The sequence below is a fragment of the Mytilus californianus genome, unplaced genomic scaffold (genome assembly GCF_021869535.1).
Source record: "Mytilus californianus isolate M0D057914Y unplaced genomic scaffold, xbMytCali1.0.p SCAF_2, whole genome shotgun sequence".
Classification (NCBI taxonomy): domain Eukaryota; kingdom Metazoa; phylum Mollusca; class Bivalvia; order Mytilida; family Mytilidae; genus Mytilus; species Mytilus californianus.
Window position 1 is genome coordinate 10,856,896 of NW_026262668.1, and position 25,072 is coordinate 10,881,967.

Sequence of the window (25,072 nt, forward strand, 5' to 3'; positions counted from 1 at the left end):
TTGTTTTATATATATATGTTTCCATGTGTACTTCGTATATTTGATTCCTTCCAACTGCTGTAGGACATTGAAATACAAAACAGATGAATAGAATTTAATATGCCTTCAATTCAGAATATATGTTTAAAGGGGCATTAGCTGTCATCGATTTGACTCAAATTTTAATATTTTGATTATAACATATTAAAACGTATATCAAAATTACAATAAGCCTAAAATAAACAATTAACAATGCGTGGACTCAATAATATATATCAGCATTACGTGTGTATTTTAGTTTAGACGCCAACTAATTAACCATCGAGATGACATCCGTAGACTGTCGAAGAACATATAACCCGATAGAAACATAATATAATTATTTGTCTAAGTCTGTTTTATTTCATATTAAAAGTTAAAAAAAAATAGTTAATCATTGTTTTTACCTGTATAAGAATGATTTTTTGTGGATCGAAGCAGTCAACGAAATGGTTCACCCTTGTGTCACTTTCAATGTTGACATTCTTTTCCTTTTAATAGCTGAACACGCCTAGGACATGCGTTACCTATCTCCAGCTTCTGGATTAAATTTAAGATCACACGAATACGGATTCACGTGAGGTCGAATTATTCACTTGCAAGTCAATAATACACCAGCGATGTTTTTGAGCTTATTTTGACAAATTTGGGCCAAACTAACTGCTTATAACGATATATTATTTAAAAATTCCGCTTTTATTAATACTTGAAACAAAATGATTCGTATTTTAAATGTTTGTCTAAATCGTAGCTAATGCCCATTTAAGAAAATTTTTGCAACCATAAAGAACTGTAATGAAAAACAACATTCCCACTTTTTTTGGTTATAAGAATATATCTTCAAACAATACACTGAAGTACACTAGATATATGAAACAATTTACATCATAATAAAATAAACATCTGTTTTATGTGTAGAGAAATAAGTAGTCAGTTACAAAAACGTTTAAAAATACTCCCACAGATTTCTTTTGAAAAATTGCACTCCAGATCACCCATGTGTCTTTGCCAAATAGTTTAACTTTACTTAATGAATATATATATTTTTCTGAATATAGTACTGATGAAAATAACAAAATGCTGAGAATGGAAAACAAATACAGATTAACTGATGTGAAACGTTTTCTAGATAAATATCTTAAGGAAAGCTAAAAAAAAATCATAGAATGACAAAAATGTATAGGACGTTAAAGACTGGTCGCGATTCCTTCATCTGTAGTAAATCAAGGCACAAGTAGTTTTTAGATGTTAAATATCGTAAATCGATTGAAAGGTAACGGACAAAACTGAGGGAATCACATGAACTCCAAAAGGAGTGATATCGGTTCGTTGACAGGGTAAGCATCTCCTTCTATGTTTGCATCAACCGCCTTGCTAATCCATACTTAGTCAAGATATCACAATCGGAAACAGGACATAATCAGTAGAATTACAGATCAGACGACGTTCCTGGTATCTAAAGATCTTAAACCGCGCACATTTTATGAGTCAACCAATACCGTAAAACTTATATGTTGTCGATTTCAAAGTTTTTCCTTATGAAAACGGCTACTTATTGATGGACATACTGCGGACCAACTACACTTCTGTTTTGAATTTAAAGTGTCTTCTCATTCAGCTTTCCAAATGTTACAACCGATATAAGTTGGAGTTTGGATTTACGTTGGCACAGACCCGATGCACCTTTCGGACTATGAAATTTAAAACCAGGGGTCGTTATGAGATCATCGACTGATCCTAAACTGAAACCGGACTGCGATACGTTTCGTTCTATAGATAGAACAGCAGCACAAAAAGAGTCTATAACAGATTTTGTAGAGGTAAGATAAATGCTTCAGATGGACACTACAATTAGCCTTTATTCTAATATAATATCTATACATGATATCGACTAGTGTATTGTTTGTTCCTCAGATCTTAAACAGAGAAGGCTGATTTGGAAGCTAAAAGAGATTTTAAAATAAAAAAATAACCCACATGTGAGAAAACCCTTTTGAACCTTTTTTTATAAAAAAGATTTAGAAGTGGTTTCGTAGCCTAACCCGGTTGGTTGAATGTATTCAGCCGATAAAGTCATTTGCAACTGTTTGATCCAAATATATTCACAAAGCCTTTTACAATAGATGGTCCAGTCTGATCTGTGACAAGGTCAATACCAGCTTAACCATTCTGACGGTCATGAAAGATCTGAAACTTGTCATTATATATTATATCCAAAGAATAAGTTCAGGTTCTGCTATAAAGGTTCATCACGTAGCAGAACATTGTTATTTTCGTTCAGCCTAGTAAGTAAAAGGAAAGTAATTTAGTAGAAAAAAAATACAACCGGAACAAAATGCTTATGTAAGTACCGAATTCACCAATAAAAACCAAATATCAGCTAATATCCCATATGATTGCTGCAAAATAAACAGAGAACTATCATTGTTGTGACATTGAGTTAGTCCCGCAGCTTTTATTAGGGAAAAAGCATGTATGCCATATCCATCTCATATAAGATATGATCCTTTTAATAATAAACTGATATACCAAATGTCACATTATTATCTTCGGAGAGAACTTTTTACTGATTTTTAAATGAATTTGTTAGGTCCAATGGCCATACTATATTTTCAATGCACTTCAACTTCGTATTTGACTAGGTCTTCCAACTGTTTTGATTCGAGAGCTAATGATTAGTCTTATGCAGACGAAACGCGCGCCTGACATATTAAATTAAAAGCGTGGTATTTTTTTAATTAATTGTTAACAACCACAGGATCGATGCCACTTCTGCATGTTCTGGTGGACGACTCGTCCCAGTGTGTATCAGCCTAGTTTTCAGCTCATTGGCGTCGACATGAAATATCATTGATAATTTCATTATCTATAAATTTACTGTTATCAAATGTCGAATTATTCGAAACACTAAGTTTGTCTTCTCCCAGACATAAATTATCTTAACTGTATTTGGCAAAAAATTTCGGGATTTTCGTTTTTTATGCTCTTCAGCTTAGTATTTGATTTGGTCTTCCAATTGGTTTGATTCGAGCGCAACTGGCAAGACTAAATAAAGGCAACAGTAGTATACCGGTGTTCAAAAATTATAAAGCGATTGGGAGAAAACAAGTCCGGGTTACAAACTAAAACCGAGGGAAAACATCAACAATAAGAAGAAAACAAATAAACAACAGGAACACCGAAGTGCAACTAAAAACAAACACCAACACACATAGAAACGAACTATTTGATAACAACTGCAATATTCCTGACTTGGTACAGGACATTTTAAGAAAAAATAGTGGGTTGAAACTGGATTCATGGCATGCCAAACCTCCCGCTTTATGACAATGTTTAAAAAATATCGCTAAAACACTACGTGACAGAAATACAGCACAAACACACGCAAGAACATTCATAACAGAGAAACGCACAAACAAATAATATAATAGTCGACACAACATGCAAACCACAGAACAACAACGAACATATTCTATCAAAGAAAAAACACCATAGGATATCAAAAACAGTGATGCGCTTACGTAACTAACATGCAATCTCGAACATTATACAATTATTTTTACAATATTCGACCAAACAATTTACATGCCAATGATGGTATGGAAAGGCAATTTATATAGACGAAATGTGCACAGTATAAGCATTTAAAAAAAAAATTTCATTAACTGCGCGCACTCTTTTTTGTTTGTTTTTTTTGTGTTTTTGGTATGCTTAATGCTGATATGACGAGTCAACTCTTTCCCAACAAAATTTATTCAAATATTTGTTCTAATGTTATGCTGTTACACCATTGTTTTATGTAGGGAAGGGTTCAGCTCTCAAAATAAAAAATAAGGAGATGTGGTATTTTTTCCAATGAGTCAACTATCGACCACAGAACAAATGACGTAGATTTAAGAAAATATAGATCGCCTTACGGCCTTCCATTATGAGAAAAACCCAAACCGTAAAGCAAGCTATAAAATGGCCCGACATAACTAAATTATTATGTATGTGCGTGTCCTAGGCCAGGAGCCTGTAATTCAGTGGTTGTCGTTTGTTGCTGTCTATTTTATTTTGTTGTTCATTTATTGTCTGTAGTGTGCCGGGTATCACATAATGTGTTTTATATTATTTTCTTTAAGAGAAGATTAATTTCGTATGTACCCATTTCTTTGACAAACAAAATCAATACTTTTGCTCTTTAATATTTATAATTTGCTTCAGGTTTAATGGTATAAATTATTCCATAAAATACACAATTACATGTATCATTTAACACTTGTTGTTATTCCACCGGTTACGCAATGTCGTGCACCATCGACATATAAAATCTGACCAGAAATAAATGAAGCTTCGTCGGAAGCTAAGAAAGAAATTGATGATGCCACATCCTGTGGCACGCCTACTCTTCCAAGTGGGTGTCTTGCTGCTTCTGCAACTAAAAACTGAAACGACAATAGGTTGAAGCTGATTTGTTTGCATACTGTATATAATATTAACCAAACTATACATTCTAACTACAGTGTACTTTAATCTATGAAACACATATAGTCAAGGATAAACTTCCAGATAATTATAATATGTTAGACGTACATATAATTCATGTAGATATAGTATTATCCCACACAATAATGTTTCTGTTCAAGGCTGCTTCGAAATGCCAAAAAAAAAATAATTTACATTACAATGTTCACTTATTCAAACCACTAATAATATACAAAAGAACACATAAATGAATGAGGTGGATATTTTGGACTGTTTTCAGCTATGGTTCTTACTAAGATAACATGGGCAAATATTCGTAAAACCAGATAAAATGGAATAATTTTTCAAATACAGTGAAAATTAAAAAGAACGAATTCGTTTTGTAAAATAAATCGCGTAAACATTGCTTAAATTAAAATGTCCATTTTTAGGTAATAAGCTGAAATTCCATTCAATTTTACAACATAACTTTCACGTTAAATGAGTGAGAGTTGCATTTAAAATATACGTTAGTATCTCATTAAAATATTTTTCATTTTTTAAATAGACCCAATACAACGAAAAAAAGTGTAATTGAATAATTTTTTCAACAGTTACGATATAGACCAAAAATTTGGATAGCCAAACATATTAAACTTTTGGGTGAAAAGGCCACAAATAGAACAGTTAAATCGTTCAAAGACAGCTTTTTAAGGGAGAGAATCATTTCATCTTTTTGAACAATCAAAACAATTTATGTGATGGATATTCAATGTTGAAATGTATAATTTAAGTCTTACAAGTAACAAAGCACAGGCTACTTAGCGGACAGTACTTTCTGAAACTGATAGTTATACTCAAATTTGACCATTTCATGTTGAGTATTATTGAAAATACATGTCAATGAAACAGTTTAACAAAAACAATTGATACCTAGAAATAACAAAACGTCTCAAATGGTATAAATTAGTTTTGGATGACGGTGGATATATTTTGCTCTGATATTTTAGTGTTCAGTTTAAAATGCCATTTATAGTTAGTTTGGTCTGACTTAGCGTTTATCCCATATACAATCACAAGTTGAACCTTTGGTACACATTTGAAGAATGCATGCATGTGTCACTCATATAATAAATGTCTATGGAGATTTTATATTTTCGAATGAAAAAGATTACTTTTACAAAAGTTTTGTCACAATGAAAATCCACAGTAACGATAAAGGTACCTTTTGATAGTCTTCATCAGACTGATATCCGCTTTCTACACGTCTAGTTATCTTTGAAACTATTGCACCTGGACTAAATAGGAAACATACTGTTAACAAAGCGGTCAACGCTAATATTTAATTTGGAAAGTCTACAAAAAATATAACAAACGCAGATGGTGCTTCAGCGCTGATCAACATATAATGTATATAACATTTGTATAATTTTTTTAAGACAGAGAGAGAGGATACCTAGGGGACAATAAAAATCCTTAGTTCAATAAAAACACACAACACCATGGCCAAAAAGAAAAACGATTTAAAGACAAACAACAATACAAAAACACTACACAGAAAACTAAAGAATAAAGAATTAGCAATACAAACCGCACCAAAAACCGGGATGAACTTATGGGTATCGGGAGGGCCGACAGTTCCTGCTTCACTTGTGACACCCGTCGTGTTACACATTGCAAGTACAAAATAATACCTTGATAGGCATTTAGTAATGTCACAATCGAGGAAGATACGACGAGATTGTGGTCACGACAAGTTGAACATATCCGTGGTCATCTGTGACGCAGATATCGCATAACGGTCAACTAAATCATGATGGAGTCCGTAAAAGGGATTACTCCAAGTTTCAATTTGGAACCCTTGATGCAATAACTTACTTTTAAGCATAAACACTCTTTCAAAGAAATCATGATAGGAAATGCAAGCCCTGGAATATCGTTCCAACTTGAAAATAAATATGCTAGCGGTACTGGAATGTTGAAACACAGAAATGAAACGTCAGAATGGGAAAATTGAAATCTTCTCTCTTGTTGAAAAATTTATTTCTCAAACATCCTTCATTGTCAATCTGTATATTTGAGTCAATAATAAATATATGTATGAGCTGAACAGGGAATACATTTGCAGACGGAGGATGTTGTTGATATATTATCATTAATCATAACAAAAGTATCAGTGAACCGTTTCGAAAGGTTACCATGATAAAATTACTTTATTGAATTTATGGTCCAATAAAATACTAACTATATCTGGCTTTCAATATGTTTATTTTATATAACCATTGCCTCTGTGTGAGGTTGACACCGGGTTACCGGTAAGTCAATCTGGCACAGGAACAAAAGGATGAGTTTTTTTAACTGTATATTCACAAATTAATGCTTGTATTTATTATTGCAAAACCCTGAAGACTGTCAAAAATGTTAGTTTTAAATACTGCATCTGTATACCAAGTTTAGTCAATCTAAGTGCTACTGTACAACAGTTATGCCCCTAACACGAATTGAGACAGACGGACAAACACACAGAAGGTTAGACGAACAAGGTGGTTCCTATATACCTCAAATTTGGTTTGCAGGGGTAAAACTATGGTGGCAGAAATCTGAAAACCAGATACTACATGATTGCCAATATACCATAATGAAAAAATACTACTATTATGCCATTTAAGACAGTGGTTTCCAGAAATAACCTGGTTGTGTGGTGCTTTTCAATAGATTTTATTGTAAATTAAATGTATTTTACTTAAAGTCTAACTGCCATGTTCCTAATAGATACCAACCAAATAAATAACTTACCTAACGGTGTTTACTCTTACACCAAATGGAGCCAATTCTGAAATAAACCATGAAAGTCAACTTATTTATGTTTCAAACATTAATAGAACATCCATGGCCATCTTTGACAAGGATATTCAAAAACGATCTATCAAGAAAGGTGGCGTCCGTAACAGTTTCGAAGAGATGACTTTCAACGTTACCATTAAGAAACTCTTAGTTCAGCAGTTTCCTTATAAGCCAGGAAATCCTGATATGAAACACACGTAAATGAATAAGGCGTCAATTTAAAGGCATTATATAAACTGATAAAATTTGTAGATTATGTCTATATATACCTAATATACAGATCAAGTTTAAATGGAGTTACATAAAAATGGAAAGTTCGGATTGAATAAAGTATATAGAATATCACAGCAACATTAACATGTACAGTTGTTGCCAAAATCTCAACCTTCTATGACCATCAACTCTAATCATGAGAAGAGGAGATTAATCAGGGGTGTGGATGCAAAGGAGAATGATAATCTACTTATGTCCAAAAGCCTTCTTATGCCCCACCTACGATAGTAGAAGGGCATTATGTTTTTCGGTCTGTGCGTCCGTTCGTTCGTCTGTACGTCCGTCCGTCTGTCCCGCTTCATGTTAAAGTTTTTGGACGAGGTATTTTTTTATGAAGATGAAGTCCAATCAATTTGAAACTTAGTACACATGTTCCCTATGATATGATCTTTCTAATTGTAATGCCAAATTAGAGTTTTGAACCAAATTTTACGGTCCATTTAACATAGAAAATGATGGTGCGAGTGGGGCATCCGTGTACTATGGACACATTCTTGTTTGTTAGTGCATTAATGGCAATTTAAAATTTCCTGCTGTTTTACAGAACGAGATGACATTAATAAATAAAAAGGCAGTTTTACATCAAACCAAGAACACCCCCACCTTCTCCAATTTTATTCCTTTCAGTTACATTTGAAAATATGAAAATCAGTTGACTTCAATGTCGCAGTTCTATGGAAAATATACTAAAACTCTGGCCGTATGAAAACTACGACTCCATCAACAACCCACCATCCCAACACAAGGGATGATGTTCCCTGTATTATACCTTCTTAAATATCGTTATCTCTGCGACTTTCTAGGTACCTTACTATATAAAAATAAGGAGATTTGGTATGATCGCCAATGAGACAACAATCCACCAGAGATCAGATGAAGTGGGTGTAGCTATTTACATACCTAAAGGGACATTAAAGCCATACAATATATACTGACCTAAAGCAAGACATTGTGTAAACATATCAATAGCCGCTTTACTCATACAATATACAGGCAGCTCTCCCATCTGTAAAAACAATGTATAGGTACTCATTGAGACCATCAACTCATGCTTTATTTCTATACTCTATAAGTGGACAGACACTAAAAAGTGTATACAAATATTTAACCAACTTGACATCCGTAACATAATTTAATAGATTTTCCTTATGTTTTGCTAAAATATACATCCATTTCATCGTACTTATTTTCGAGAAATATCGCGTTCAAAGCTTTTCATTTTTTGTTCACTGTTTTGTAAATATAACAGACACTTTATCTACACAAGGGTGGCACTATTCAGATTTATTGTCTCCTACTAATAAAAGACAAAATGGGGGTATATGTTTTAGTTTTCTGGCTATTCCAGAAAATAGTGTAAAATGTGACACACAGTTTTAATTAATTATCTCCATAAATTAAACTCATTTGATCAAAAATATTTGTCAAATTCACAGACATATAGAAAAAAAATATAACAAAAATATCGAACACCAAGGCAAATTCAAAAAGGGGAAGTCCATAAAAACTGATAAAATCAACAACAAGCGAAAAACAACTGCCAAATCTCCGACTTGGTACAGGCATTTTCCAAAGAAAATGGTTGATTAAACCTGGTTACAGCTGGCAAAACCTCCCACTTGTATGACAGTTGTATATTTCCGTTATATTGACAAAACTAGGTAAGCAACCCAAACTTACATAATAGGTAAATGTGACAATAACTGGGATACAGCAGAAATAACTGTGTAAACATACATCACAGACTGACTTAAAAATTCAAACAAACATACAAATTAATATAACAAAGACACCAACAAAAAAGGTGTAGGAGATAATAAATTTGACAATAACGTCAACAAAAAAGTTTTTTGATAATATAAAAATAAAAAAATATTTTAAATACAAGGCTAAACAAAATGGAAACAACACTGTAAAAACCGTGTGTGTCCTAATCACACCTCATGACCCAATTGCACCAGGAATGCCCAAAGTTAAAAGTCAAAAACATGACGGCGGGATGCATGAATACCGATTTACATCAAAAGTTATACAACCAAAAGAAACATAATACTAGTAGCACGAAGACAATTGACGGGGAAACTAATGTAAAATAAAAAGATACACATCATCAGCAACTATAAGCTATAAATCAAGACATTCTTGTATTATTCGTGAAGTAGACACTGAATATTTATCTACTAGGTCTTAGAACTTTCCGATGTACTTTTTGTGAAAAGGGACAAGACGTTCTTTGACAAACGCTGGCTTATTAATTTTTTTGCTCAGACACCGATGACGTTTTACAAAGTCTGAGTAACAGCTGCAAGCTCTTGAATATCGTATGAGTTGAGAAATGTGCACTCCATACGCGGTGAAGTTGGTATATTACTGCTAAGGTGATGACAATTGAAATCGTCTCGTTTGTTATAGATTCTGGTACTGAGATGACCGCTGTTGTCAAATTCGAGGTAAATGTCTAGAAATGATGATTGAACCTAACCAGTCTTAATTCGTGTGTTATGGTAAAGATAATTAATCACCCCCTTCATTTATTAGATTTAAGTTTGGATCCAAACGAAATTTATACGATATATATGGATTACAGTTTGATTCAGAAGAAACACCGACATAGCTAGATAATACAACTAATTATCTAATTACTACCACAATTTGATATTAATAAGTATTGTAATTGTCATTGTTATTAATAAATGTAATGTCAGTATAACAAATCTAATCTTGAATCAATCCTAATCCTATCTTTTTTTTGGGAAATATTTTTACAAATTCAAATGAGACGTCACTTTGTGTGTTTTTTTAGAATTTCAAATGTGACGTCACTTTGTGCGTTGATGCTTTGGTTAACTCGGCTGTGTATTTTTATATGTTGGATTAAGTTGTTTTATGTAATGTATCCGTTTTTATTCTGTAGTTAGTCCCTACTTCGGTTTTATCATGTATATCTATTATATAGTCATTTTATAAAATTTAATGTTTGCAAAACTATAAATTATTCTAAATAATAAGGATGTTCTTGTCCCAGGCAGAAAGCCCTGGCCGTGTTAGGCGCAACTTTTTTGAAGTTTTGGTCCTCGGTGCTCTTCGGCTTTGTACTTGTTTTGGCTTTCAAGCTTTTTTCACATGAGCGTCACTGGATGGTCTTGTGTGGACGAGACGCACGTCTGGCGTATTGAATTTTAAGCCTAGTACCTTTTGTTAGCTATTATTCGTGTGTTTATTTGTCCTATATGTTCTCCCATTTATTTGTATTGTGGTCCTGTCATGTGATGTTGTCGTTTTGGTGTTGTGTTTGACGTTGCCATTAAAGCGGGAGGTTTGGCATGCCACAAAACCAGATTCAACCCACCATTTTTTTCTTAAAATGTCCTGTACCAAGTCAGGAAAATGGCCATTGTTATATTATAGTTCGTTTCTGTGTGTGTTACATTTTTAATGTTGTGTTTTTGTTGTGTCGTTGTTCTCCTCTTATATTTGATGTGTTTCCCTCAGTTTTAGTTTGTAACCCGGATTTGTTTTTATCTCTATCGATTTATGAGTTTCGAACAGCGGTATACTATTGTTGCCTTTATTTACACCACATATACTTTCGACATAAAAAAAGGAGTTGAACTTACCGGTCTACTGCCACAAATACTTGAAACAAATACAATATTTCCTGTAGAAAAAAAAAGAAATAATAATGAATGGTAAAAAAAGAAAATACAAGCAAGTTATCTAAAATTCAAGGCAAATAGCCCTTTAAAAAAATTTTAAAAAAGAAAAACGCATTTTTAGTGAAAAGAAAGGTTATTTTTATCTTTCTATCTCTTAATATTAAAATGTAAACTGCTTTGACACATGTCTTCTTATTTTTAAGTGAAAACAATTGCCTTGTGGATTTATTCAAGTAAAAAGGTGGATGGGAAAGGCGTTGGGATTGGATGAAAAAGCAGTGATTCATGGATAAAAATCATATTAATTGCTATAATGATTTTACATTTTATCTCAGGTAATCAGGTGTCTGAAATGATTAACTTATTTCAATTTCGACAAAATTTACTCAAAAGCAATCATTTAATATAAAAATAATAATGAAATGTGATGTGATTTCCAATGAGACAACTCTCTACACGAGTCCAAATGACGTGGATGTAAGCAACTATAAGTCATCGTATGGCATTCAACAATGAGCAAAACTCTTACCGTAAAATCAGATATGAAAGGCCCTGATAAATGTGAAACAATTCAAATGAGAAAACTAACGACCTGATTTATATATAACAAATTAGTATGCGGACAACAACCAACGACAACCACTGCATTACAGGCTTCTGAGGCATGCTTCGATGAATATTCAAAATCATAATATTTTTCCTTGACACATGATAAACTTAATGCTTTCAAAAGTCAATCAAACCCTATATTTACCGAAACAAAAGACAGTAATTGTTTTATTCCGTATTCCGAGAGAGAGAATGTATGTAATGACAATAATTTACCAAAACCAATTGTACACCAAACGATTTTACCATAATTATGCACGTAAAAGCACGCGAATTTTTTCGCGCTGAATATACTTTTCCCGCAAGTTAATATTCTGTTTTATTCCAAATCCAATTCATATTGAAAAACCTACTAAAGTTCTATCAATATGGAATAACCAAAAAGATTCCAAAATGTTAATAGTAACGTGCTTTTAAATGAAGGAAACATTAATACACTCCTTCGGACATTAAAAAAAAGATAAATATTAACATGCATAAAGATAAACCGGGATTTTCTCAGCTTAATGCATATTTGAGATAATTCATTATATTCCTCACAAAATTAGATAAATAATTAACTGGAGAAAATCCTGGATTATCTGAAAATTCTGAAATAATCCGGGATTATCTGAGAATTTTGAGAAAATCGATTAACTGAAAAAAAGTAGCCAATAGAAAGCCACGACACATTGGAGGAAAATTTCATGGTCATAAGGGATAAGATATAGATACAATGGTGCATCTATACAGATAGAGAAGAATGAAAGATTACGCTCTTATGGGAAACATTTTAGAAGTTTTAAATTCCCAAATTTGATAAAAATAACAATTGATTTATTCAGGATGTACATGTATGACAAGTGTATCGATAATAATGAAGATCAGAGGGATCTAGAATTTAGAAGTTTGTCTTGAGAGGGTTTTTTTTAAGAGAATTTGAATGTTATATCCGTATTTGTCTTTGTGAAGATAGTGAAATATGTTACATAAATCTGGCATCCGCACAATTAACTAGGACAAATAACTAAAATGTTGAAATAAGTTAAGCAAAGTTGAAATACACCATTTCGAAGTTCTAATGAGTTTTCTTTTAGAAAGTTATAATCCTTAAAAAAACAAATATCACGCGCCGTTTTTCTTTCCTTAATTTTCCCTATTAAAAGAGTAAAATATGGTGCAGGAATTTATCATCCATTTATTGCAAAGTGTTACATTTTAGTACTTACTTGGTTAGTTGTATAAAGTGTTTGTTGTCAATTAGATAATCTAATCATGATAATGACAAATGCCCAATACCTGAAATATTTATTACCTTACAATAAAATTGAGAATGGAAATGGGGAATGTGTCAAAGAGACAACAACCCGACCACAGAACAGACAACAGCAGAAGGCCACCAACAGGTCTTCAATGCAGCGAGAAATTCCCGCACCCGGAGGCGTCCTTCAGCTGGCCCCTAAACAAATATATATACTAGTTCAGTGATAATGAACGCCATACTAAACTCCAAATTGTACACAAGAAACTAAAATTAAAAATAATACAAGACTAACAAAGGCTAGAGGCTCCTGACTTGGGACAGGCGCAAAAATGCGGCGGGGTTAAACATGTTTATGAGATCTCAACCCTCCCCCTATACCTCTAGCCAATGTAGAAAAGTAAACGCATAACAATACGCACATTAAAATTCAGTTCAAGAGAAGTCCGAGTCTGATGTCAGAAGATGTAACCAAAGAAAATAAACAAAATGACAATAATACATAAATAACAACAGACTACTAGCAGTTAACTGACATGCCAGCTCCAGACTTCAATTAAACTGATTGAAAGATTATGTCTTCATCATATGAATATCAGGCACAATCCTTCCCGTTAGGGGTTTAGTATCATACCATCATAACATATATGAGAAGAACATAACCCGTGTCATGCCAACAACTGGTTTTTAAATAAATGTGTTTAGTGCAGATGCAAAGACCCTATAAGTGAATCAATATCAACGCCAAAATATGCAATCTTTAATGACCTGACAACAGTATCGTAACTCTATTATATTGTTAATCAGTTTGTTTTTTAACGACACGTGGCCAATGCATAATTAACCTTTAAACAAACGCTGTTAAAACGGGGTTTTGATCCCTGAAGGAAGCCACACTTTGCAATGAATTAGATCTATATTTGTTAACGTTTTCAAATTAAATAAACTGAATGGATTTCTTAAAATTCTCAAATGGCTTTAATATTATAACAAACAAAACGAAACGTTTATTTAACATTTTTTGCAACTTTTATCTTTATTTTTGTTCTAAGAAAACCTTTCTTGCTTGGTTAACTAGTATGTGTTGATTACCTTCACTAATTACTAAAGATCAGACGACCTAATTAAGTATTTGTATAGACCTAATCAACAATCGAATATGATCATCGATCATGCATGACATATTCCAAATAACGGCGCGTGTTAATAAACACTTCAATAACTTCTGAAATATTCAATTAATTTTATTCAAACAAAAATATTAAGATAAAAAAATAAATAGTTTATCGGACGCATACCCTCAACGCTCACTAAAATATCTTAGGGGGGGGGAAAGGGGGGTGGGTGGGTTTTACATTTCTGTATTCTGTAATTCTTTTGGCCATTTTTCTCTATTCAGTAAGAAATATGCTTATTCTGTAAATTCTTGTGTTCAGACCGTGCACATGAAAATTTCCTGTTGTATCATGATTTTGACATGATAAGATCTTTTTGTCTGTATCAACGACATATAAATATTTGAATCTACATTTTAAATTGATACAAAAAATCAAAATTCTCTGATCTATAGATTTTCATAAATGGAGTCTAAAATATATCCATAATAAATGCACTGTATCAAATGCATATATGAGAACAACTACTTATAAACTGCTACGCGTCGCATCTACGTATAGAGACATGCATCATAAATCTAAGTTAAAAGACAAATTAAAAAAAAAGGAATTCTAAAAGCTTTCTTTGATAAATTTTATACTAACTTCATTTTAACAAGTTTAAATTACATTTTCTAAAATAGAGCTAAGAACTGTTTGTAATGTTGTAATTTTTATTCAAATACGATGTTGAAGATTACTAAGCGCCAATAGAATACAATAATTTTGTATTTTATAAATTAGTGTCTTCGATAATGAAAAATTCGTCATCGAACAGTCTCATTATCATGTCGGTATTCGAAATGACTCGTTTCATTGTTATTACAAAAAATAGGTCATAACAACATGACAGAGTTTTTTTTGCTTCAGAATGTTCTAGATAAATATACAAAAAGCAAAGTTTAGACAATGTACCCTCATTAGCCTGGAAGTGGCTAGTCACATATAGTTAACAGCGTTTTTCTCACAATGATGTTCTACCTCCATAAGCCTGGAAATGTCGTGGCGGGTCACATATAATCAATCCTTCTGACTTCATAAATTTTGTTAGAGTCGGCTGAATTAAGACGTTATATGATGAAAATTAATTAATTTCCTTCCGTGAAAATGCATCGCATGTACAATAGAAATGAATCGCCCCTACAGTGAAAATTAAAGTCTAGTATAATTATTCGACAGTAAACATGAATCGCATAACGAAAACAGCATAGTGGAATTTAATTCAAAATCAACAAGCTGAATAACAAAACCTGTTTTAAGTTATACACCATTAATAATTATGTTAAAAGGTACATTTTTCGGCAAATGAAACTTAACTGCTGCTTTTAAATCTCTTGCACGCTCTGTTCGTGAACTATTCTTAATATTTATCTATTTGTGTATCAATTTTACACCTGGATGGCTGTAGGCGCCATGAAAACCCGTCCGCATCTCATACCTATATCATGAACGGTACACATTATATCTTATTTCTTATTCTATTCAAAAATCATGAATTTGTCGTCTGTTTATTTATCATTCTACCTTAGAAATTCATAACGGGTACAGTGAAAATGGTATTTTAGGATTCGCACATTATATACACTAGTTTTGTTTATTTTTATTGGACTTTCTTTTAATTCTTTTTCAACGACAACGCATGCAACTTCTTATTTCTTGTTTGAAAATTCTTCTCTTGCTCATAAATCTGCATGAAATATTTGCCACTGTACGTTCAGAAAACAGCAATCAATCAATCATATCTCCTCTAAATTTGCAGCACTATAATAACTTTAGACATTATCCAATAATTGTTAAAAAATTCGTTTAATTCTTTGATCAGATATAAACACGTCTCGTCACTCTCCTATTATTTCAAATTTCGGATACAAAGAAAAAAAGTATTATTGAATATCATAGGAAGAAACCCATCAAAGATACATGGCTTGTGTTTCGTCTACAAATGAAAAACATACGAACACACCCACTCACCTGATTCGCTCGTCCTCACAAATATAAAAATTCAAAATATAAAAACAATTATATACAAAATAAAGGATAAGGTCACCCCGGATGCCGCACAAATGTCAAGGCAACGAACGAGAAACCGAAAATGACATACTTGGATTCCAAACCGATACCGCTAAATGCCCGGCTGTATTCCTGGTAGAGGAAAACCGAAAATCCTACAATAAAGCATCTCGGAAAGAAACAACCGATCCATTAGGGGAACAACAGCTAAAACCCCCAGACATCAAATAGATTGGTCTAATAGTTTCCCACATGGAAACTACTAATGGATTCCATCTGACCACATGTCTCAAACAAACCTGAAAATATCTGCAGAAACTTTCCTCAACAAAAAATATAATCCAAAACATAAAATATAAGATGTAAGGATAACAATATTTATCCATGAAACAAATTTGGCAAAACAATTTCAATGATGTTGAAGGATTCTCTCTGCAAACATTTTCACGTCCGCTCTCATCGGCATGCTCGACTCATCGATCTGTGAAAGAAGAGTGTGCCATATTCCGATGTAAATAAACTACGATTCACACCTCCTGTTTACAGCTAGAGTTCCGTTTTACGATACACAGTGCGTAACTTGCGATCAACTTAGTAGTCCTTTACGATGCCTTTGTGAAACACACGTAACGGGAACGTAGAACCACACGTAAACGGATCGTAAAATGATACGGTGATCGTAAGTTAAGAAGGCTTTGTGAAACGGTGGCCAGATCAACACAATACAGACAAAAAGAATATACCAATAAATAGGACACAAAAGAACGATCTGATAGTACTAGCATTTTATAACCTAGTTCCACATGTTCAAAGTCAGTAAACTTTGATAGATCATACAGAGTGGTGATAGATATGCAGAGTGGTGGTAGATGTACAGAATGGTGATATATAAACGAAGTGGTGATAGATATACAGAACGGTGATAGATATACAGAGTGGTAGTAGATATACAGAGTGTTGATAGATATAAAGAGTGGTGGTAGATATACAGAGTGGTGATAGATATACAGAGTGGTGATAGATATACAAAATGGTGATAGATATATAAATTGGTGATAGATATGCAGAGTGGTGGTAGATATACAGAGTGTTGAAAGATATACAGAGTGGTGATATATATACAGAGTAATGATAGATATACAGAGTGGTGATAGATATGCAGAGTAGTGGTAGATATACAGAGTGGTGATAGATATACAGAGTGGTGATAGATATATAAAGTTGTGATAGATATGCAGAGTGGGGGTAGATATACAGAGGGGTGATAGATATACAGAGTAGTGATAGATATACAGAGTGGTGATAGATATACAGAGTGGAGATATATAACGTGGTGAGAGATATGCAGAGTGGTGGTAGATATACAGAGTGGTAGTAGATATAAACAGTCTTAAACAAACTTTTATTACTTTTTTGCTGTTATGTGAACATTTATTGGGGGCAGATGTTATTTATTAGCACTATAACAGGTAAAGCTTTGACAATCTTGTCACCTGTAATTACATTTACCTGTAAGAGTAAAACGTTTTGGTTCAAGATTTAGAAACAGAACGAAGAGGTTTTCTCCTGTTTCTTAGCCACGGGTGTCGTTCGGTTTATCGAGAGAAATGATAGTGAAAGAATATCTAACGGTGGTCAAGTATTGCGAGACGATCGTGAAAGCTCTGGTACCGGATCGTGATTGTTATTAAATTCTACTTCAGAATGTGTGAAAAAATCGCTGAATTTTCAAAATGCGGAAGAAATCCGAACAAAAAAATATGTGTCTGTCAAAATGATTCAACTTCCTCAACATTACTGTGCAATAAGATAAAGAAAATATGCAGTACTTTATGAAAAAAACACAAAAGGCACAATGCATGTCTATGGGATTAATTAAAAAAACACGTTTTTTGTACCTATAATGGTCATACTTCAATATATCATGATATATTTGAAATTTAATCTTTGTTGTGTCCGAAAGTACAGTAAAATAAAAGTATGATCTTCCCTTAAAATCGTTCATTTGTTTATGAAAACCTTGAATTTTGTTGATTTTTTCATCAATCTTGATCGTGATAGATCAGGCAACGCATTATTTTGATAGTGAAAGATAATGCGTGACCAGACTTAATAATCAGAAATCAATATTTCTTTTAACATTTGATATACCTGCAACTGGTTGAAGCCTGTAACTTTTTTGATAAGAACGAACATGAAAGCTATCATTTGTTTTCTAAATTCAACACTTTATCTCTAAAGTTAAAAAAATTTAACTTAAAACGTGTCTAAATCAGTGTGAAAAATTCAGCTCTGAGAATCGGACTAGTACAAATCAGGCAGACCGCCATTATTTAGCCAATAATATGGGTATGCAACGTTTAAACCAAAAAGTTAACCATCAACCAAAAACCTTAAAGCAAAAACAGCATCTTTCATGAAATATTTGAGATTGAACGATAACCAACATTTTGTTATATGTATCTTTGTATACAACGTAGCAGATGTGGATTGATTTCCAATGAGATAACTATTATATTACATAATAAAGAATACCAGAGCGCAAATGCTGAAATGTCTCGTCTGCTTTACTTATGATAGTATATTTGTTGAACTTCTGTAATATTAAGGCTTTTACTAGAAGTGTCACATACTCTTAAAATTGTCAATGATTCATTAAAAAAGGTCAAGGTCAGATGAACCATGATATACAGATCTCTACAAAAATCCCGTACACCAAATATAGGTGTTCCGATGCTTACAGTACCTTAGAAACTGACAAATGTAAAAGTTATGTTTGGCCAATTAATTCGGAACATGAGGTCGAAAGTATATGAACCCTGACCGACAGTCAGACACAGACATCTTACTATCATTCAATATATCAAATACAATTGACGTCATATTTGAAACATGCAGACAGACATGTACACCATACACCAAATACCGTGGCCCTATAGCATACAGGTATGTAAGCTTTATAAATATAATGGGCATAAAAATGAGAATTCAAAGTTATAAATACAAAATAAAACATCTTAATGTATAAAAAAACAATACTTATGAAGGTATCTTATCTTTATCTGAGCTTAATGCAAAACAGTGAGATAATCCTAGTTTATCTGAGATAATCCTAGTTTATCTGAAATAATCTAGGATTATCTATAAAAGTGGTTCAGGCGTGCCATAATAAATGTAACGTTATTCTAATTGTCCAATGACTAATTAGGAAAATTGACCTATTTCTTGCTGGAAATATAATGTTGTATTGGTTTAATTTCGATTAGTGGTGGATAGAAATAATTATTATTTCTTTTAGCCGGAATGAAACATTTTTCATAGAGATAATTGACTTACTCATGTGAAATAGAAATGCACTTATTTTTGTTAAGTTCAAGGAACAGTAAATGGAATATGTCACAGATGTGTGTAACATATTGCTTAGACACATTGAGCTCTAACTGAATAAAGATAAAAGCATTATAAAACTGCTAAATTTACTAAAATATCATCGAAAGGAAATCCTTTAAATAAGTAAACATTTGTATAAAATGCACGTAAAAGTTTGGAAAAGTTATCGAATTTATGCTGTAGCAAAAATTTATCAAATTTATGACAAATTCGTGGAATGGTTTTGAAGATAGCATGATTTAAAGACAGTTTGAAGATCGTTTTTTTCGCCGATTCTAATGCTTTCTATACAAATGAACATTGATTTTGAAAGAATATATTCAATAAAATAAAAGAGATTAATACATTATTTTTTCTATCTTTAGTTAAAGTGCAACATTCTACTGTTGTATTCAGATTCTTATAAAAAAATACGTGTCATGACCAATTTATTTGAATGTCCTTAATAAAATGCGAATACATGCGACACATGTCTTTTTTCCGTTGTTACTATATTTAACGATTAATGTGCATGTTTCATAAATGTACATAAAATCAAAATAGATTTGAAATAAGTGACGGTGTAAAATTTTGATGTTTTGTTAAAAATGTATATTGTAAGATTATATTATAAGTTATACTGAAATGTTCATGACTTACGAGATGTTTTTATCGTAAGATTTTTTATGAAATGAGTCGCTGTTAACTTCGGTGAGTTGTTTTACGTATATGTATTATTGTATTTCCTTTCTATTATATTTCAGAAATCGTTTGATCTGAGACATGCAACAGAAATGAAATCAAGACGAGTTATTTTTACTCATTGGTCAAATTTTATTTATCATATATCATCTACATAAGCCAAGAAGTGTTTACAACATACGATTAGAGACGAAACCAGTGTGGCGAATCAAATGGCTTATACAACAGACTTTATTGACATCAACATAGGAAATATATTAAAAAACGCTAAACTGTATTCCAGAATGAATATGGAATCAAAATTTGAAACCTCTGTTTTCTCAATGATTAAGTGTTCCCCTGAATATTTACATCATTGCTGATAGCTCAAACTACATCCTTACAGAAAAGAGAATGTTGTTGTAAGTATTTAATTAAGCTCTACGTAGGATATGACTATAATTCACGGAATTATAACATATGAGCTGCGTCAGATAGAAATCGATCTTATGTATGTGCACTTTTACATGTACATGAATCAGACTTTGATTGATTTCGGAACATTCAAATATGAAATAAAAGATGATTCCTGGTCTATTTTGCAGGGTTTCATATATCAACTTAATTTTCAAACAGGTACAAATTTTTAATAGAGATTTTTTCAACCCGAAATTGGTTAACAGATGTATTGATTATCATTTGCATATGCTCGTTTCTATCCGACGCAGCTAATATATATTACTAGTAAAGAATGTGGGTAATTTGCGTAAATATTTTGTTATTTTGTCGGAGGTCAGGTAATACATGAAATACTTAGATAAAACCTATAGGCAATGAAGTCACTATATAAGCTATTTTACAAACCGTTATGGTCAGAGAACAGTAAATGGACTATGTCACATAGGTATGTAAAAGTTTGCCTGCAATTTGAACACGTTGGGCTTTAACTGAAAAACGAAATAATACAGTAAAACTTGTATGTAAAATTTGTGGTAAACTTTCTAAAAGATAACTTTTAAACATCTATTCTCAAATCCTAAACCAAAATAGTTTGTAATTACAAATCTAAAAATTATTGCCCATTTCTTGAGGCCTCTAGCTTAGAAGGAATGCACATCTACATTAACAATAATTATGATAAATTATATTTCAGGTTATAAAGTTAGATGATGAAGACTTGGCAAAGAGATCTTATTATATCATCAAAGACATCAAGCCTTACTTCATAAATTCAGATTTGGCGAATTATCAAGACTCCTTTTTCATTTTATCTATTGTCATGCACAAACTAATGCCAGATACAGTACACAAAATCATTCTGCTAGACTGTGACATAAAGTTAAATAACGATATTATCGAACTTCACAAATTATTGGATAAATTTTCCGATACAAATATAATTGGTATAGCTAGAGAAAACCAACCAGCTTACAGACATGTGATGTCCAAATATCGCAAATTACATCCGGGAACTCGCATTGGTGAGCCACCTCCAGATGGAATAACAGGATTCAATGTACAAAAAGATGTAGGCGTTATGCTTTTAAACTTGGATAAAATGAGAAAATCGAACATTTACAATCAATTTATAAATGTTATGTTTAGAACACAAAGATTTATTTCATATTTTACCTTGTACATAGAATAGACCGTTATGTACTGTCTATAGAGACAAATTCAAAGAGTACAAATCTGTTTTTGACCTTTACTTCAACTATGAGGGTCATATCAATATATACTATGGTAACTGTTGTATGCAAATTCCTAAATTAGAATGGCAAGAATAAACTATGACTTAGCATCTTAATTGTGTGTGAGAACAAGAAGTTCAAAACATTTTTGTCATTAAAAGATCCATTATCTATCAAATATTCGTTCATTCTTGTATTTAAATTCGAAAATTTTGATTAATGATTATATAGGATTGTGTTTTCTGACTATCAATAAAACAGAGGCCCAAGAGGTGTAGTCAATGAATGTGATGAATGCAATGCATGAGCTTTGGGCAGTTTATCATTTTTAGTACATTCTACAAAACGTTCACAGATAACTTCAGCCTTTTACTGTAGAGAGTTGAGACTCGCTCTGCTCATTCGACAAAAATTGCATTGTACCTGCGATCTTGTATTTTTAGGAGTTTTATAGAGTTGTAAATGAGGGGCATGAAAAATGTGCTTCGGTCAACATATAACTACAAAAAGAACTATTCCATTCTTAAATAACATTCACATACAAGAACAATGTAAAAATTTATAAAAGTGTATATGCTTGTATGTTGTAGAATCCACATCATTTCACAATAACTTATAAATAAACTCATTATAAATACCAGGCTTTAAAAAAAATACGCCAGACGCGCATTTTGTCTACAAAAGACTCATCAGTGACGCTCGAAAAGAATTAAGCCCTCCGTCTATTTTTTCTTTTAAAGATGTAATCCACTAACTGTCCTGACTGCTTACACTGCTAATATTTACACAGTTATCAATTCTAACAGACGCTTATATAGAAGCCTTTACCATTCGATGAATTTGAAATATGCATCTAAATTGTGTATAAAGGATATTAAGATTGCTGTGATATTTGTCTCATTTGTTAATATGGTATAAAACAAACTGGTCATACCTTAGGTATACAACGTCCACCAACAGTGATATCGACCCACTGGTTGTGCACACTCACCGAAGATACCAGGCTTACGATTTGTAAGCTATTTTCTTTTACATATATCATGTTGAGGCTTTACTATCTAAATACGTCAAAATGATTTTCACCTCGTTAGGATATATTTTAGGTATTCTCCCATGCAACCATGGTTATCACGACACTAACCCTATTAAAAGTTACTACCTTTTGTTTGTTTTAGATATTCCATAGCGGCTTTTGTTAGCATGAATTGTGCCTTAACATTGGTGTCAAACATTTCATCATACTCTTTATCTGATGTATCTTCGATTTTCAAGAAGTGCACCATTCCTGCATTATTAACCTACAAATCACACAGAAATAACATTAAATTTCACTTCTCAACAAGGTTTATGACTGACTATAATAAGACAGCAACCATTCCTCTTTTGTGGTGGGCGAGGGTTTTTTTTGTAGGGGGACAAGCTTTTTTCAACTTTAAAATCAAAACTTTTTTTTATAACATACAGAAACAAGATTTTTGTAATCAATGTTTATTTGAAATTATTATTTCAAAAAATCTAGACCCAAACAATTTATCATGCCACACAAAATATGAATGGTCTGTATCTTATGGTCTTTCATAGAAAGTAATAGTATGTAACTACTTCTACTTTAAAATAAAAATTACAAAACTAGGAAGCAAATTGACAAAACTAATAATATACCCGTTATATTCCTAAGTAAAACCTCTCTAAGGATATTAGAACCGACATTTTTAACCGTTCCTTTGCATACTTACTAGACAATGGAATTATTCGGAACTATCATCACTATATGTTAATGCATGTGGTCAAGTGGACAAACAGCTACATCCTAGGTGGTGAAAAAACTCATCATAGATACCAGGATTGAAATTTTGTACGCCAGACGCGCGAGACTCATCAGTGACGCTCAAATAAAAAAAGTTAAAAAGGCCAAACAAAGTGATGACTTAGGGAGGAAATAGAACAAAAGCTCCAATCTTAATAAAATCCAGGGTCAAATGTTAAGGGCAGATTCAAGAATTTATGACTTCTGTCGACACAGAGGGTTGACATGAGTAATGTCTTATTCTGCTTTTATTTAAATACAGATGATAAACCAATTCGAATAAAAAGCCCTATCTTATAATTTCTACAAAAATCTGAAACCAAATTTAATATAAAGTTATCCAGAACAAACATTATCAGCAATAAAAGATCCACAAAAAAGATTGTTTGGTAATGAATTATATCCTAGTCTATAATGTTGGAGAGTTGTCATTGTCGCAGATGCACATCGATTTAGATGAGCGACACAGGCTCTTTAGAATACGAAATTTGAATTGAATTTAACGAGGAACGCTCAAATCGAAAACATAATAAATAAAGCCTGGGGTGTTAAAATATTTGATGAGCTATTTGACCAAAAGGAACTAAAAGAATAACAAAAAAAAAACGTCTACACGAGTTGGAACCATGGCATTGTCAGTTCGATTTCGACTTCTGAGTTTCTTCTGAGTATCTTCCGCCTCTCTTTAAGTTTCTAATAATTTCTCAATATAGTAATTCTAAAAATGTATACATGTTATAAATTATGTCACATGCGAAGCATCGACTACTGTAAAAGAAGCGAGTAAAATATTTGATTGGGAAGGCTGTTGCTCGTATTCAATTTTACCTAAATTAAATGTTTAAATGTTGACATGTTAATGACACCATTCTGGCATAATATATGATATCATGGAACAAGACTGACAACAATAGATCACAAAATATACACATTGTAAAAGGGGCGGTTTAATCATATTATCAAAGTCATCGTCCTCGAGCCTCGTCCTTCATGAATTTTCAGATACAAATGTTATTTTTATAGCTAGTGCAAATCAACTAGCTTCGTACGTACAATGTTAACATTTCGGGAATCACACCATAGAAAAAGTATTAGTGAATCGGCAAAGATGGAATAACAGGATGTAATGCAGGCATTTTTTTTAGACTTGGATAAAATAAGACTATCTAACCTTTACGACTTTTTTTTTAAATCCCAAGGTTTATAAACAAAATACATCCCAAAACTTTCTTTCTATTAAAGGAAATTTGGCTCATCAAAATTTCTTCTGTTTG

At 32.4% G+C, this 25,072-nt stretch overlaps 1 protein-coding gene across 3 annotated transcripts in view; it reads right to left on the minus strand.

The window, feature by feature from the left end:
* Positions 1-4,187: 4,187 nt before the first annotated feature.
* Positions 4,188-25,072, minus strand: part of LOC127727877 (uncharacterized oxidoreductase TM_0325-like) — a 33,634-nt gene continuing 12,749 nt past the window's right edge. For all 3 annotated transcript variants that reach the window (XM_052235029.1, XM_052235027.1, XM_052235028.1), the window contains 6 exons: positions 23,151-23,289; positions 11,199-11,239; positions 8,518-8,587; positions 7,261-7,297; positions 5,690-5,762; positions 4,188-4,445 (listed from right to left, as the gene is read on the minus strand). In XM_052235029.1, coding sequence (XP_052090989.1) covers positions 4,269-4,445; positions 5,690-5,762; positions 7,261-7,297; positions 8,518-8,587; positions 11,199-11,239; positions 23,151-23,289 — 537 coding nt within the window. In that variant the 3' untranslated portion in view covers positions 4,188-4,268. The remainder of the gene's footprint in view (positions 4,446-5,689; positions 5,763-7,260; positions 7,298-8,517; positions 8,588-11,198; positions 11,240-23,150; positions 23,290-25,072) is intronic.